Source organism: Dryobates pubescens, chromosome 15, assembly GCF_014839835.1.
Source record: "Dryobates pubescens isolate bDryPub1 chromosome 15, bDryPub1.pri, whole genome shotgun sequence".
NCBI classification, from domain to species: domain Eukaryota; kingdom Metazoa; phylum Chordata; class Aves; order Piciformes; family Picidae; genus Dryobates; species Dryobates pubescens.
The window spans coordinates 2781351-2797608 of NC_071626.1; the positions used below are offsets into that span (position 1 = coordinate 2781351).

At 50.9% G+C, this 16258-nt stretch overlaps 1 protein-coding gene across 1 annotated transcript in view; it reads right to left on the reverse strand.

Annotated features, from left to right (window-relative positions):
* Positions 1 to 788: 788 nt before the first annotated feature.
* NTN4 (netrin 4) overlaps positions 789 to 16258 on the reverse strand; it is a 38142-nt gene continuing 22672 nt past the window's right edge. Inside the window, exons 4-10 of the mRNA XM_054167729.1 lie at positions 11733 to 11859; positions 10334 to 10522; positions 6172 to 6382; positions 5293 to 5405; positions 3667 to 3735; positions 2780 to 2950; positions 789 to 1358 (exon numbers count right to left, since the gene is read on the reverse strand). Of these exons, the coding sequence (XP_054023704.1) occupies positions 1222 to 1358; positions 2780 to 2950; positions 3667 to 3735; positions 5293 to 5405; positions 6172 to 6382; positions 10334 to 10522; positions 11733 to 11859 (1017 nt within the window). The 3' untranslated portion in view covers positions 789 to 1221. The remainder of the gene's footprint in view (positions 1359 to 2779; positions 2951 to 3666; positions 3736 to 5292; positions 5406 to 6171; positions 6383 to 10333; positions 10523 to 11732; positions 11860 to 16258) is intronic.

Genomic DNA, 16258 nt, shown 5'->3' on the forward strand with positions numbered 1-16258 from the left:
ATCCACTCCTCATCTTCCAGGCAGAGTTGTTCTCCTCTGGCAATTGCATTTCTTTGTTTTTAACCTCAAAATCTCTTCATCTTCTTCTTTTTCTTCTTCTTTTTTCTTCTCCTTCTTTTTTCTTCTCCTTCGTCTCAGACTGTTTGCGAAGTCTCGCTGGAGCCATGCCCATGGGCTCCAAGCTCTGGTCTGAAGCTGAGACTTCAGTGCAAATAACTTTCAGATTGCATCCTCAGATCCTCTGAGTGGCCAGAGCCAGGCTGGCCATTCCCTTTATCCCATACACACTGTCCACCTAAGGGAGGGAGGGTCGGGGGTCTTCAGGAGTGCTTCTGTTTCAAGGAGTTTTGTATCAGGTGCCACCTTCAGCCTCATCTTTCCCCAACACAATCAGACTTCCCACACTGTGAAGTGGCAGGCAGTAAAGTGCTTTATACAATGAAATATTTACACTAGGGCTAGGTTCATATTTTAACACTTCAAAGACAAAAGCTCAGAGATGCTGCACCACCTACAGAGCTCTTCCCTGCAGCCATGCGGTGGGTGGAGAGCCGGCCCCTGCCCTGCACCGTGCTTGTGCCAAGGAAGAGGGATTTGATTCACTCCAGCAGCTCCCTCCTCACCAGCACCAGCAGGGAATTTAGTCCCCAAAAGCCTTCGGTGGGGTGAGCAGGTGAAAAGCAAGTGGCACTGGTTCTCTTGGGCAGGTGCCACGTCCTAACCCCAGGGGCTGTTTCTAAAGAGCGGTCGCCGCTGCCAGGCTGCTGCCGGTGCCTGCCTTATGCTGTGGCTGTCACCTTCCCCACAGCATCCTCTGGGAGCCTCTGAAGGTGGCTCAGGATCCACGCTGGTGGCACTGGCGGTGGTGTTTCGCTTCTCAGCTCTCCCTCCCGAGGGTGGCAATTTAGCCTGGGGCCATCAGTGGCTTCACAGGAGTGGCTCTGCCATCGCAGTGCGGTGAGACAAGCATCTGCCCTTCCCTTGCTCTCCCTCAGCCTAAGGATGAGCCAGGCTCATGCCAGCTCCTGGCAAGGAAGCTACAGGCAAGTGAATGAACATTGGCCAGGAAGGATTCGATTAGACAGCTCCTACAACTGTGAGTGCCTCGCTACACCTTTTGGCACTATTTGCTTACATTCCAGTTTTCGTCCTAGAGGTCTTCTCTCTGTGCAGGCTGTTGCCTTTCGTGCCTACAGATATGCCCTAGGCAGCTGCACACCTCTAGTTGCAGTCTCTTTTCAGAATCTCCAGGACCTTTCTTCCAAGATCTGACTTCCACTGATGGACAAAGCTCTTCATGTTGACCACGAGTCTGCCCGTTCGGACATCCTCATGTCCTGCCACGAGGTACTCCAAGCCTGCAAAGCAGCAAAGCAGTGAGAATGCACAGCCCCTTCTGCTTAAGAGACCCTAGTGATCAGCCTGGATATTTAGTCTCAAGTGAAAAAACCACAACATACAAAGAAATATTTATAGGTCTATTTATCACATTTACAGTGAGGGTGGTGAGACACTGGAACAGGTTGCCCAGGGAGGTCATGGATGCCCATTCCCTCGAGGTGTTCCCAGGCCAGGTTGGACAAGGCCTTGAGCAACCTGGGCTAGCAGGAGGTGTTCCTGCACATGGCAGGGGGGGTTGGAACTGAATGATCTTTAAGGTCCATTCCAAACCAAACCATTCTGTGATTCTCTATTGATTCTCTCATTTAGCTGCAAATCTGTGTCTATGGAAAGATTGTGCCACATCTGTCAGTGAGATGCAGTAGACAAACCTCCATTTTCTTAGCTTCTAAATACAAATGGAAGCTAAACTCTGGAGGCTGTGTTACAAGCTTTTATAGCTTGGTTGGGACCTGCTATTACCTTCATTTGGCAGCTACCTGCCTTACTCCTCCCTGAACACAGCTGAGCCTGGAAATTGGTCAGTTCAGCATGTCCCAGTGCAGAGTGGCCCAGTGCTGGTGTCCTGTTCATAATGGCCAATGTTCCCTTGCAGGCAAAGACATAGAATCACAGAATCACAGTTGTTTGGGTTGGAAAAGACCTCTAAGATCATCCAGCTCAACCATCAACTCAACACCACCACGGACATTAAACCATGTCCCCAGGTGCCATGGCCACACATTCCTTGAGCACCTCCAGGGGTGGGGACTCCACCACCTCCCTGGGCAGCCTGTGCCAGTCCCTGACCACTCTTGCAGCAAAGGCTTTTTTTTTCTTAATATCCAACCTAACCCCCTCCTGGCACAATTCCAGGCTGTTTCAGGTGCTTGAGTCTCTGTCCTTGGAGATGCTCAAGAAATGTGTGGATATGGCACTCTGGGACATAGTTTAACAGCCATGGTGGCCTTAGGTTGGTGGTTGGACCTGATGATCTTAGAGGGCTTTTCCAACTGAGACAGTTCTGAGAGTCTACAACTCAAATTAGACAGAGATGTGTTTTTATGGCTCCAAATCAGCATTAGCTTTGAAGAGATATGCCATGGAGTCATGGAATGATGTGCACCTTCTTCCTTCTGGCAAGAAACTGAGACTGGTCAAGCTGCAAGGCTGCAATTATGCTTCATTAATGAGAATCTGTGTCTGAAAGGCTACAGAATGAACCAAGTGTTTCTCTACAAGCCTCCCATTAGATGGAGAGTGCTGTTGGGATCCAAATGCTGCAAAAGCCAAATACTTCTTAATGCAAACTCGGCTCATTGGCCTGAGGGGATGGAAGGGTGGGAACAAAATCTGTGTAGATGTGCTGGGGGTGTGCTGCTCAGGGAGTCAAACCTACCTGGGTTGAGGATGGGACAAGTGCAGCCCCTGTTAGTCCATGATTCAGGGTAGAGTGTCCTCTTGCCCCGAAGGATCTTCAGCTTTGTTGATTTCAAGACTTTCTTGATCTTCACAGTGACTTCTGCGTGGGAGCCCTTGTCATGAGCTGACAAGATCTTTGCCTTGATCACTGGCAAGACACAAATACAAACCCAGGAAGAGTCAAACTGCTTACAGTGCTTTCTTTTTCTTTGGTCTAATGCAGGTGTCTGAGTGAAGCACTGAAGACTGAAGACTTGGCTGCAGTGGAGCTAGCCTGGTGCATCTTGCTGGGGAGCCTGGAGTCAGTGCAGCTGCCAGGGGAGTGCATACATCTCCATGTGCTGCCAGTTGGTTTGGCCATGGCCACTGGACCTGCCATGTGGGTAGTGGGAGAGGTCCAGTGTCCATTTTCACCCAGTGTCCAGCAAAGACCTTGGCTTCCTTAGCAGCTTTGGAAATCCAGCTCAACACGAGGAAGAACTCTGCTGTGAGGGTGATGGAGCACTGGAACAGGCTGCCCAGAGAGGTTGTGGAGTTTCCTTTCAAAACCTGCCTGGACACATTCCTGTGTGACCTGTTCTAGGTGATCCTGCTTTGGCAGAGAGCTTGGACTAGATGATCTCTGGAGGTCCCTTTCAACCCCTACTGTTCAGTGATTCTGTGCACAAAGCAAGATGCTTCACCCACCTTGCCTTGGCACCATGATACCTATACCCATACATTTGGGGAAGGTCAAATACCTGCCCCCAGACTAAGTACCCCACAGGCTTGCTGGGACAGAGCCTTGCATGCAGCACCACCTCCCATCTTGCACTGCCATGCAGCACCTGCATTGGCAGCCCTTCCCCCTCACCCACAACTCACCATAGGTGTACTTCATCCCACAGAAGACCTTGGGATTCCCTAAAACTTGCTCTTTACATTCACATTTACCTGGGGAAAGAGAAGGAAACAAAGAGCTGTAGACTTAAAAGCCAGAAGCCTCCTCGGGCAGAGCCTGGGACTTGCCAGAGGCTTCCACGTGGTCCACAAGGCCCGTGCACCCCCCAAAAAAAGAGTCCTGTTTTCAGATCCAATCTTAGTCCAAGGGCAATTACTCCTTGTTTACAATCTGAAGAGAAACAAAGGCCTTATTATTTTGCCTTGGGATGCAAACAACACGCGTGTCTCTCCCGGTGGTGTTTTCCACACCATCATGTACCAGACGAAACTCAAGGAGGAAATGTTGCAGAGGTTAAGGCAGATTAATGACTTCCGTGATCTCAGAACAAAGGATAACATGAGAGACTTATTTATGTTTAAAATTGAGTTGCCCAGACAAATGATGGAGCTTTCCCCTCAATTAACTCAATTATTGTATCTTCGAGATGTTATCAGGGAGGCTTTCTGCAGCCGCAGGAAATGACGCGCGGCAGCTTGCACGCAGGACAGTCGGATGCTGTGCCTCGGGGGGCAACCTGCCTCACAGCCACCTCATGCAGCACCCATCTCGTCCAGGCTAGAGGGACAGGAGGACAGCCTCCTTGCTGTAAAGGAGGTTCTGTGTCTGCAGTTCTGGGCCACTCACTTCAAGGAAGGATACTAAGGTGCTGGAGCGGGTCCAGAGGAGAGCAACCAGGAGACTGGGGAGAGGGCTGGAGGGAAAGGCTGATGAAGAAAGGCTGAGGGAGTTGGGGGTGTTCAGCCCAGGGAAGAGGAGACTTAGAAGGGACCTTATCACTCTCTTCAACTACTTAAAAGGAAGTTGTAGTCAGGTGGGGGTCAGGCTTCATAGAGCCTCTCCTTCTGCTGCTGGCTGCCTGGGAGAAAAGACCAACCCCCACCTGGCTATTACCATAGAATCAGAGAATCAACCAGGTTGGAAAAGACCTCAGAGATCATCAGGTCCAACCTATTACCTAATCCCTAACACCTCCTGACAACTAAACCATGGCTCCAAGTGCCACATCCAGTCCTTTTTTGAACACCTCCAGGGACAGGGACTCCACCACCTCCCTGGGCAGCACATTCCAATGGCCAACAACTCTCTCTGGGAAGAACTTTCTCCTTACCTCCTCAGCAGGGAGATGTTCCACTGCCTTCAGCATGTTTGTGGCTCTGTGCTGGACTTTTTCAAGCAGTTCCCTGAGGTCCTTCTGGAACTGAGGGGCCCAGAACTGGACACAATATTCCAGATGTGGCCTCAGCAGGGCAGAGTAGAGGGGGAGGAGAACCTCTCTCAACCTACTGACCACAGCCCTTCTAATCCACCCCAGGATACCACTGGCTGTCTGGCCACAAGAGCACATTGCTGGCTCCCAATCAAACCCATGGTGGATGCGCCACAAGGTTCCTCCAGCTTGTGGCTGGTCACACAGGACATGAACTCCCATCCCCTCCTGCAACTGCCAGGGTGCTCACTGCAAGGCAGTGCAGAAGACAGGCTCTGTGCTGGGTGCTGGCAGAAGGGATGGAGCAGGGAAGCAGGCACACAGAGAGCTGCTGTCCCACCTGAGTGCCGAAGTGCTGAGAAGCCCTGCTCGTCCTCCCAGCCCCAGGCAGGCTCACTCTCGTTGACCGCCGCCTGGAAAGGAGGTGCTGCGTTGTGCCAGGTCACGTCTGAGCTGTTGGGGCAAAAGACACGGGGTCAGGCTTCCTCCTGGGGTGCCTGGGAGGCAGGGCCACCACCAACCCATCTCCTGGGCACGATGTGAACGTGCATCTTGGAGCTGCCAAATGCACAGGGGCCGGTTTGCAATGTGAACAGGTTGAGTGTTCCACAGTGGGTCATGGTTTGGGATTTGTGTGCTTTAAGTAGTCCCAGTGTGGTAAAATAACCTCAACACACAAGATCCTGAGAGGGGGGCATTATTAAAATGTGCTCTCTTCTGAAAGTCAGAGCCTGACTCTAAGGCCACCACAGTCAAGCTGAGCTGCAGCAGGGACAATAAGGCTCAAGCCTTGGGTCTCCTCTCATGCAGAGGTCCCTGAGGCTCATGTTTAGTTCATGGAGAGGAAGCAACTGTTAAGGTTATGGAAAACACCAGTATGGAGAGCAAATAACCCAACATCACCAGTGCCCTGCCAGGCTGTGCCAGGCACCAGGTGAGCTGCACCATCACCAGTGCCCTGCCAGGCTGTGCCAGGCACCATGTGAGCTGCACCATCACCAGTGCCCTGCCAGGCTGTGCCAGGCACCCAGCTGAACTGCAGCCTCAGCTCCCTCTCTGTCCCCAGTTCCTCACCACACCAAGCCCCACATCTCTTCCCTGATGGCTCTTTTTCAGCCCATGTGCCATATACAAATAGGGCCAGTGCAGTGCCCTCCCTGGGACAACGCTCAGGGGGGCACAGGGAGGCTAAGAGGGGGCGGGGGGGACCCCAACTCACCTGCTGCAGTCTCCGGTGCGCGGGTGGCAGCCGCGGGGGCAGTGGCAGGGCCGGCAGCCGTGGTCCCCGAAGCCCCAGTAGCCAGGCAGGCAGTGGTCACAGCGGGGCCCTGCCACCCCGGGCTTGCAGGGGCAGTCTCCAGTGCTGGGGTCACAGAAGGTGCGGGGACCCAGGGGCAGTGTGGCCGATCCCAGCGGGTGGCAGGAGCAAGCTGCAGGGGGCACAGCGGAGGGAGAAAGCCTCTGTGAGTGCACCAAAGCTGGCTGCAAGACTGACAGATCAGCAGTGCCAACCAGTGGAACAGGTTGCCCAGGGGGGCACACACACATATATATATATTTAGGATAGGATAGGATAGGATAGGATAGGATAGGATAGGATAGGATAGGATAGGATAGGATAGGATAGGATAGGATAAGATAGGATAGAATAAACCAGGTTGGAAGAGACCTCAGAGAGCATCCAGTCCAACCTATCACCCAATACCATCTAATCAGCTAAACCATGGCACCAAGGGCCTCATCAAGTCTCTTCCTAAACACCTCCAGTGATGGTGACTCCACCACCTCCCTGGGCAGCACATTCCAATGGCCAATCTCTCTTTCTGTGAAGAACTTCTTCCTAACATCCAGCCCAAACCTCCCCTGGCACAGCTTGAGACTGTGTCCTCTTGTTCTGGTGCTGGTTGCCTGGGAGAAGAGACCAACCCCCACCTGGCTACAACCTCCCTTCAGGGAATTGTAGAGAGCAAGAAGGTCTCCCCTGAGCCTCCTCTTGTGCAGGCTAAGCAACCCCAGCTCCCTCAGCCTCTCCTCCCAGGGCTGTGCTCCAGACCCCTCCCCAGCTTTGTTGCCCTTCTCTGGACACTTTCCAGCACCTCAACATCTTTCCTAACCTGAGAAGCCCAAAACTGGACACAGGACTCAAGCTGTGACCTAACCAGTGTGGTGTACAGGGGGAGAATGACCTCCCTGCTCCTGCTGGCCACACTGATCCTGATGCAGGCCAGGATGCCCTTGGCCTTCTTGGCCAGCTGGGCACACTGGTGGCTCATGTTCAGCCTACTATCAACCACTACCCCCAGGTCCCTTTCTGCCTGGCCGCTCTCCAGCCACTCTGACCCCAGCCTGCAGCCCTGCATGGGGTTGCTGTGGCCAAAGTGTATACATTCAGTTCTGCTCTCACATCATTTTTGTGGTTTCAGGGACATGAAAACAGCTGCAGTGCCCTTTCAGAACGCTGAAGGATAGATTAATATTGGCAGTTACCTTGGGAGCCCAACTACCAATCCGAAATCTCTGCCCAAAGTAATCCTCAATTTTTCCACAGCCTTTTCATTTCCCCTCCCCCTCCCCTCTATATAATTATATAAAATTAAAAGATTAGGAAAGCTCTCCACAAACTGCAGAAGTAGCTGCAGGCAGTGAGCTCTGGGAGCTGTAATAGCATAGTTTTCAACAGCACTCACCGAGCCTTGCATACCTTTCCCCTGAAGTCTGTGAAGTGTTTTACACCTGACACGTGTAGCCCAATGCTCTCTCTGGGGCTTTTGTCTCCCCCCCTGCTAGATGTGGTGGATAGTTCTGGCATTCCTCAGCCCCTTCAGGGGAAATATCAAGCACTTGAAAAACTTTTCTGTTCTCCTGCAGTCAGTGAGATAAACCCCTGCTGCTCAGTGAGACATTTGATCCCGTTTCACTTGGGTTTCAGCTGGGTTTCACACCCAGCCCTTTAGCTTTTTATGCCTTCTCTTTTTTCTTTTTCTTTTCCTTTTTCTTTTTCCTTTTTCTTTCTTTTTTTTTTAATTTATTTTCTTTTTCCCCCTTTCTTTTTCTTTCCTTTTTCTTTCATTTTTTCCCTTTTTTATTTTCTTTTTCTTTCTTTTTTACTTTTATTTTTTCTTTTCTTTTTATCTTTTTCTTCTCTTTCTTTTTTACTTTTCTTTTTTTCTTTTCTTTTTCTCTTTTTCTTTTTTCTTTTTCTCCTTTTCCTTTCCCTTTTCCTTTTTCTTTCTTTTCCCTTTTCCTTTTTCTTTCCTTTTCCTTTTCCTTTTTCTTTTTTCTTTGTTTCTTTTTTATTTTTTCTTTTTTCTTTTTCTCTTTTTCTTTTTTCTTTTTCTCCTTTTCCTTTCCCTTTTCCTTTTTCTTTCCTTTCCCTTTTCCTTTTTCTTTCCTTTCCCTTTTCCTTTTTCTTTCCTTTTCCTTTTCCTTTTTCTTTTTTTTTCTTTGTTTCTTTTTTTTCTTTTCCTCTTTTTTCTTTTTCTCTTTTTCTTTTTTCTTTTTCTCCTTTTCCTTTCCCTTTTCCTTTTCCTTTTTCTTTCCTTTTCCTTTTCCTTTTTCTTTTTCTTTTTTTCTTTTTATCTTTTTCTTTTTCTTCTTTTTCTCCTTTTCCTTTTCCTTTTTTATTATTATATATATAATTATTGTATTATATAATTACATATTATATTGTTTTATTGTTGTAAGTAAACTCAGCAATTATCAACCTCAGTTTATGGTCTGCAATTGGACTGTGGCTGAGGCCGAAAAATTCATGAGGGATGCAAAGATAAAAGACCCAGAGGAATGGTGAGGGGAAAGAGTCATCAGAGGGCTGATAGAGGTGGCAGAACATCTTGTTTGATCAGCTACACACCTACCCCATAGCAAATATTATCTCCACTCTTTGCCTACAAGGATCTTTAAAGTATCCTTAAAGATTATGGCTGAGCAACTCCCTTTGTTTACCTTGACTTTGGTATTTTTCAGTTTCCAGTGCAACCTCATGGTTGAGCAATAATGGTGCCTTGAGCCAGAAGTGAGCAGGCAAGGCTGTGGCCTCCCCAGAAGGACTAAGAGGGCTCCATGCATGTCCCTCCCTGCTGACCATGGCATGATCCTGGGAAATGTGCCAGGCACAGGCTGCAATTGCTTTTACATCATTTAATTTAACAGCAATTTGCTATGGCCCTGCAAGCTGCTGGGATTCCCTGGAAGATGCTGGGACCATGAAGCAGCCCTGGCAGAAGGAGATGGGGAATGAAATGGTAAAGGTGTCCCTGAGAGGACAGCATTGGTGAGGGTTTGAAGAAGCTAGAGAGAAATCATCTCTGTGTTTCTAGCAATAGAGTCTCAGAAAGGAAAGCATCCCTATAGGAGGAAGGGTAGATGAGGAGAAGAGGAGAGAAAAGAGAAGAGAAGAGAAGAGGAGAGAAAAGAGAAGGGAAGGGAAGGGAAGGGAAGGGAAGGGAAGGGAAGGGAAGGGAAGGGAAGGGAAGGGAAGGGAAGGGAAGGGAAGGGAAGGGAAGGGAAGGGAAGGGAAGGGAAGGGAAGGGAAGGGAAGGGAAGGGAAGGGAAGGGAAGGGAAGGGAAGGGAAGGGAAGGGAAGGGAAGGGAAGGGAAGGGAAGGGAAGGGAAGGGAAGGGAAGGGAAGGGAAGGGAAGGGAAGGGAAGGGAAGGGAAGGGAAGGGAAGGGAAGGGAAGGGAAGGGAAGGGAAGGGAAGGGAAGGGAAGGGAAGGGAAGGGAAGGGAAGGGAAGGGAAGGGAAGGGAAGGGAAGGGAAGGGAAGGGAAGGGAAGGGGAAGGGAAGGGAAGGGAAGGGGAAGAGGAAGAGGAGAATTAACCAGGTTGGAAAAGACCTTTGAGATCATCCAGTTCAACCTATCACCCAACACTGAACCATGGCACCAAGTGCCTCATCCAGGCTCTTCCTAAACACCTCCAGTGTTGGTGACTCCACCACCTCCCTGGGCAGCACATTCCAATGGCTAATCTCTTGCTGGGAAGAACTTCTTCCTAACATCCAGCCTGAACCTCCCCTGGCACAGCATGAGACTGTGTCCTCTTGTTCTGGTGCTGCTTGCCCGGGAGAAGAGACCAACCCCCACCTGGCTACAACCTCCCTTCAGGTAGTTGTAGACAGCAATAAGGTCTCCCCTGAGCCTCCTCTTGTGCAGGCTAAGCAACCCCAGCTCCCTCAGCCTCTCCTCACAGGGCTGTGCTCCAGACCCCTCCCCAGCTTTGTAGCCCTTCTCTGGACACCTTCCAGCATCTCAACATCTTTCCTAACCTGAGGAGCCCAGAACTGGACACAGGACCAAGGTGTGACCTAACCAGTGCTGAGCACAGGGGCAGGATCAGGGAATTTCATGTTGGGGGGTGGCATTTCAAGCCTCCACACTCACGTTTGCAGGCGTCTGGGGCAGAGAAGGGCTTCCTGAGGTCCCGGTAGAAGCCTGGCTTGCAGCGCTGGCAGTGCTGCCCTTCCGTGTTGTGCTGGCAGTTGTCACAGATGCCACCGCTGCGATTGCCCGAGGCCAGCCACACATCCAGGTCAAAATGGCAAGTGTCAGCATGCCCATTGCACTTGCACGCTGAGGTGATGCCAAAGGGAGGAGAAAGACTCATTAGGGCAGTGAAAGATGTTGCTTTACAGGGGAAAAAAAAGGAGGACAGACACAAAAGCCCAAGCCACGTTTTGGAATGGAAGCCTTGGCCCAAGGAACTTGTTAGTGACTCAGATGCATGAAGCATCATCACATTTTCATGCTTCCCAACCTCTAGAGAGGACAGGAAAGGAAAATTCATTTCTTTAACTCTTTTATTTCCAGCACATGATGCAGGGAGACCTCTCACATTCAGTGGCCCTGCTGGGGCAGGATGCTTCTCACCCTGCTTTAGAAGTCAGCAGTGCCTCCTGCAGCATCTGCTCTATGAGATGCTCTCAGCATGTGATGGAGGGAAGAAGGCATGTGGAGGGGAAGTGTGTGAGAGAGGGCAAGCATCTTCCTTTCCCTGTGCTGGCTGGCAGCCTGAAGTCAGGGGACAAGTGAGGTCTGCTCCAAACTCTGCTCATCAAATGCTGCTGTTGGGAAGAGGGATTCATTGTCATTCCCTTGGGGAGCTCACACACTGCAGCTCACATAGGCAGCCTGATGCTAGCTTGTGTTGGTAGCATCATTGAGAGGGCAGGACAGCACTCAGCAAGCCTGCAAACCTTCCTGAGGTGGTGTGGTTGATCCTCAGTGTCCTTTTGGCTAGACTGCTGCTGTTGTTGAACCAGCCCACTCTGTGTCCTCTGCAGTCCCCTGCAGCCTATAATCACCCTGATCATTGCTCCCTGGCGCTGCAGAAGCAGTCCTCAAACCTCCCCAGAGTCCCTGGTTCCTCTTACCCCCAACACCCAGGGTGTGAGCAGAGCCCAGGACCAGGTCCTGCCAAAGTCCATACTTCCCACAAACATCTTTGTCACTTGGAGGGGACAGTGATGATGCCCCTGGCTTCAAGGTGCTGCAGTCTGCCTCCAGCACAGGAGATGCACCTGAGCCCCACAGAAGGGACCATGGTCTGGTGGGGATTGCCCAGCGAGGAGCTGTGCACATAGGACCATCCCCACCACGCAGACACAGGTGGGCGCTGGGCAGGAGCGGGGCATTGGCTCTCCACTCACTGAGCTGCTTCCCAAGTGCCTGCCCACCACCTCAGTATCTGCTGCCTCTTGGAAACACAGGAGGAAAGCAGAGGAGGAGGGAGCATTTCACTCCAAAGAGGCTCTGGAGGCAGCGCCCAGAGCTGGCTACTTACAGCGACACTCCCGGGGGGCTCCGGTTTTGCCGTCGGCAGCCTGCCAAGGCTGGTCGTTGTAGAGAGGGGCACAGTGCTGGCAGTGGGGCCCTGCTGTGTTGTGCTTGCACATGCATTTCCCATGGACCTGGCAGGGCAAAGAGAGCAAGGGTCACACACAGCAACACTCAAGGAGTCTTTGGGGCACGGGCAATGCCTGTGTACACGAGAGATCACGCCAGCTAGGTGTTACTGCATGGACTAGAAGGAGGGCTGGAGTAGAACAACCTCATGAGGAAAGGCTGAGAGACCTGGGGATGCTTAATCTGGAGAAGAGAAGGCTGAGAGGAGATCTTATTAATGCCTATAATGATCTGAAGGCGGGTGTCAAGAAGATGGTCTCTTTACAGTGATGTCCTGTGATAGGGCACAAACTGGAACACAGGAAGATCCACCTCAACATGAGGTAAAACTTCCTCGCTGTGAGGGTGGCAGAGCACTGGAGCAGGCTGCCCAGAGAGGTTGTGGAGGCTCCTCTGGAGAATCTCAAGAGCCATCTGGACACATTCTTGGGTGGCCTGCCCTAGATGATCCTGCTTTGGCAGGGGAATTGGATTGGATGATCTCTGGAGGTCCCTTCCATCCCCTACCATTCTATGATTCAATGATGTCCAGTTCAGTCAGAGGTAACATTCCTGCAGTGACTCCTTCAGTTAGACCAGTATTTGTGGAGCTGCATGTCACAGTATTGGATGATCATAGCCAAAGATCCATACCCAACTTTTTTCCTTTGAGATCTAAAATGATCTTTAGCAGAAAACTTGCAGCTGCAGCACAAATGTCCACAAGGTATTAAGTAAAAGAAGCCAAGACCAAAAGCAGCCTTGGGAGCCTCTGTAAAGCCTTTTTCTTTTTCTCCCCCCTCAACTTTGCAGAGCTCCAGGAACAGCACCCACAAGCTCAGCACCCAGTCATCAGCATAAATAAGTACAAGGGGGGGGAGGAGGGGGGAATCAATTCAAGCCCTTAAACCATAGATATCTACTCATCCTGGGCAAAAGTTTTGCCCCACAAAGGAAGAACCAGGGATGGCACAAGGACCATGAGTGGCTATGCTCATGGCAGGCCAACAGTTTAGCAGCTAGGCAGCCTAGAGGGAGGGGGTAATTAGAGCTGAAAAGCCAGCAGAGCGGGCTTGGTGCCAGCTGCCCCGGCAGCCGCTGGCATTACTCACACTGTTGGCAAAGACAAAGCAAACAGGACGTAGCCAGAGGGCAAGAGCAGCTCGGCAGTCCCTGGCTGCAATGAAATCAAGCTCTAAAGCAGCATGACTCTGCTGGCAAAGCCAAAGGCCCTGGCTTCTCCTGGGGAGCGTGGCAGGCAGCTACCTATCACAGCTATTTTGGTGGCTGCCTGTGCTTGCAGCTTTACTCTGCTCGATGTTTTGCCTTTAAATGCAGTTTCACTGTGAGCCTTTCAGCTGCAAGCCTCTCCAGATGTGTGATGCATGGCCAGGCTGAAGGCATGATGGGCATCCTGTGCCTGCTGAAATGCAAACTGAGTGCTGCTTCACCACTCTGGTGCCCCACCACCCATGCTGGTGCCCTTCCTTCACCAGTCATGGGGCAAGTTATAAACAAAGGAAGGCAACAAACTGAGCAGGGTTTGGTGTCTCAGCAATGAGATGGAGACCTCACTGGGTCCTGTCAGTGTGGCTCCATACTCACAGAATCATAGAATAACCATTGAACCATTTGGGTTGGAAAAGACCTTGAAGATCATCAAGTCCAATCATTCTCTAACGCTACCAAGTCTGGTGCTAAGCCCTCAGCACCACATCTCACATGGCAAATGTGCAGGAGGGGCTCCTCACTACAAGAAAGGTGCTGGAGTGTGTCCAGAGAAGGGCAACAAAGCTGGTGAAGGGTGCAGAGCTACTTCACAGACATCTTAAAGCATCCACCTGCAAGGAAATAGGACTTGGTTAAGCCTGTACTGGCTGTGGTCTTGACAAAGCCCTAAGTCTCAGAAGCCATTTTTGGTAGGGTTTTCTTTGGCCATTGAGTGATTAGGGCTAAACTGGTCAAAGTAGCCTGAACCACATCTGTGGCCAGAAAAAATCCTTCAGCTTGTTCCTCAGCCACCAGATCCTGGACATGCAGGAGGGGAGAGCAGCTTGTGGGAGCCAGAAGATACCACGGTCAAAATGAGGTGTCCCTTGGTGCTTTGGTGATGGTGGTGCCAAAGAAAGAAGGACATGGGAGAAGGTTTGCAAAGAGGGATATGTCTCAGACATGAGGACTGTTGGGATTACAGTGGGGGATGCATGCTCCCTCTGCCTGCGCCCACAGCCCGCAGCCTCACCCCTCAAATTCAGCTCTCCCCTTTGCCAAAGCTACACAAAGAATCAGTGGGGACTCAATCAATCAGCCTGTGGCTGCTCAGAATGAATCATGTGCAACTCTGAAACTCAGCAGCACCTAAGAAACCCTCAAAGGATTAAGCATCCCAAGACAGCAGCACAGAATGAGGCAGAACTCCCTGCTGAGGAGCATTCACAGTCCCAAGGCCTAAGAGCCTGCACTGACAGCCCCAGTCCTGCACAACAGGGCATGTCCTGTTGCCAGAACATAGGGAGGTGGGCAAAAACAGAACAGAAGAGGATGGGTATCCAAAAAAACCCGGATGTGCAGCCATTCATTTTGCAGGCAGAGCTAATAAGTGAACCACTGAATAGCTGTGAGCCTCCTTGTTCATATTAATCTGTATGGGGACTCCAAAGAAAGAGGTTTTCTAAGCTGAAAACCTGCTGCAGCTTTGGCAGGCTGGTGGGCTTTGAGATGCTGTGGCAAGCAGCACTGCCAAAGAGTCCCATTTGGAGATGGTGCAAGTAAAGCCAGCTGGTGTTTAGGTAGATTCCAAGGCAGAGCAGGGGATGCTGCTGCTGCTCCTGCCATAGATCACTTGTAAAGGTGTGATGCACCTGAGGGCAAGGAAATGAATGGACTCCCTGGAAAGCTAAAGAGGTAACAGCACAATTCTGATTTCACAGTGGTTTGAGGTCACACTTGCAATACTGGGTTCAGTTTTGGGCCCCTCACCCCAAGAAGGACATTGAGGGGCTGGAGAGTGTCCTGAGAAGGGCAACAAAGCTGGGGAAAGTCCCAGGGCAGAGTGAGGAAATGATGCACCTGTCACAGATTCACAGAATGGTTTGGTTTGGAAGGAGCCTTAAAGATCCTCTGGTTCCAGCCCCCCTGCCACGGACAAGGACACCTTCCACCAGCCCGGGCTGCCTTGTCCTTGGGGATTTCTCTGGCACCTCAGCACCTTTCTGACCGCAGCATGTGACTCCCAGGCATCAACAAAGGACAGAGGCCGCTTTTATCCCCTCCCATTTCATTCACCTCCCCTTCGCACTGAGCTGCGAGGCGTGCCCGCTTGTGTCACTCCGGAGCGGCGCTAAGTACACAAACACAGCTCCCGGCTCACCTCCTTCGAGCCTCCGCACTGCTCTTGCCTCGTGTTCAGCAGCACAGCCTCCTCACACCATTTCTCATTGTGTCGTGGGGGCTTTACATCCCAGTGCACTTTCACACTGCCTCCCTTCTCGGCACAACAGCCCCGGCACGACCTCAGGCACAATGCAAACAGCGTTACAAAAGTCGCCTTCTGCAAGATAAACGAGCGACTGATTTCTCTATACAAAGAGAGCCGCTAGGCCATGCTTCCTTCCAGAGCCTTTTGTTGCTGAATTACAGCCTTCCAGTGCCTCCTTTCACGCTGCAAACACACCGGGTTCGTTGTTTTGCTTTGGGTTTGGTTTGGTTTGGTTTGGTTTAGCTCAGTTTTGTTTCGTTCTCCTTTAGTCAAATCCTCTAGAACACTTCTCCCCCTCTTTATCGTCGGGCAGTGAGAAAGAAATGCTGGATCGAGGCCAACTAAAGAGATGCTCTCAGTCACCTGTTTTGAAGTGATTTGCCTTGCCAGAGCTCTGCTTTGTGGAGTCCAACACAAATGCAGGCTAGAAGAGCAAAATCAATGTCCCGAAGACCCTGATGATACCAGCAAGGCTGACCAGCTGGGAGGGGGAAAAGCTGCTTTTCATGGAGGTTCTGCCTTAGAGCTGCTCCAATGGGCTTTTTTTTTTTTCTCTCTAGGATTATTTATTTATTTATTTAGACTTCCATGGAAAATGGGCAGGCTGTCAGCCTGAAGGAAAATGGACAGCCCTCATGCTGAGTCTCCAGGGATGGCTTTTAAACCGTGTGCCGTGCTTCAGCCACTCTGCCAGTTTTAGGAGCGGTGCCCACTGGCTGCTGTCAGCACATGGGGGGAGGTATTCTTCCCCCCAAAGCACTTAGACAACCAAATTTATGCATGAGAAAATTCTCATATCCTATCTTCATTCTGCTGGCAGAATACAAAGCTTGCTGCCCAGGGTGTGGGGGCCTTCTCCTGGGTTGGAAGGGAGTTTTTGTGTGTGTGTGTTGTTTTGTTTTGTTTCTAATTCCTTGTACAACAGGCTTCTGTCAGGGCTTCTGGAG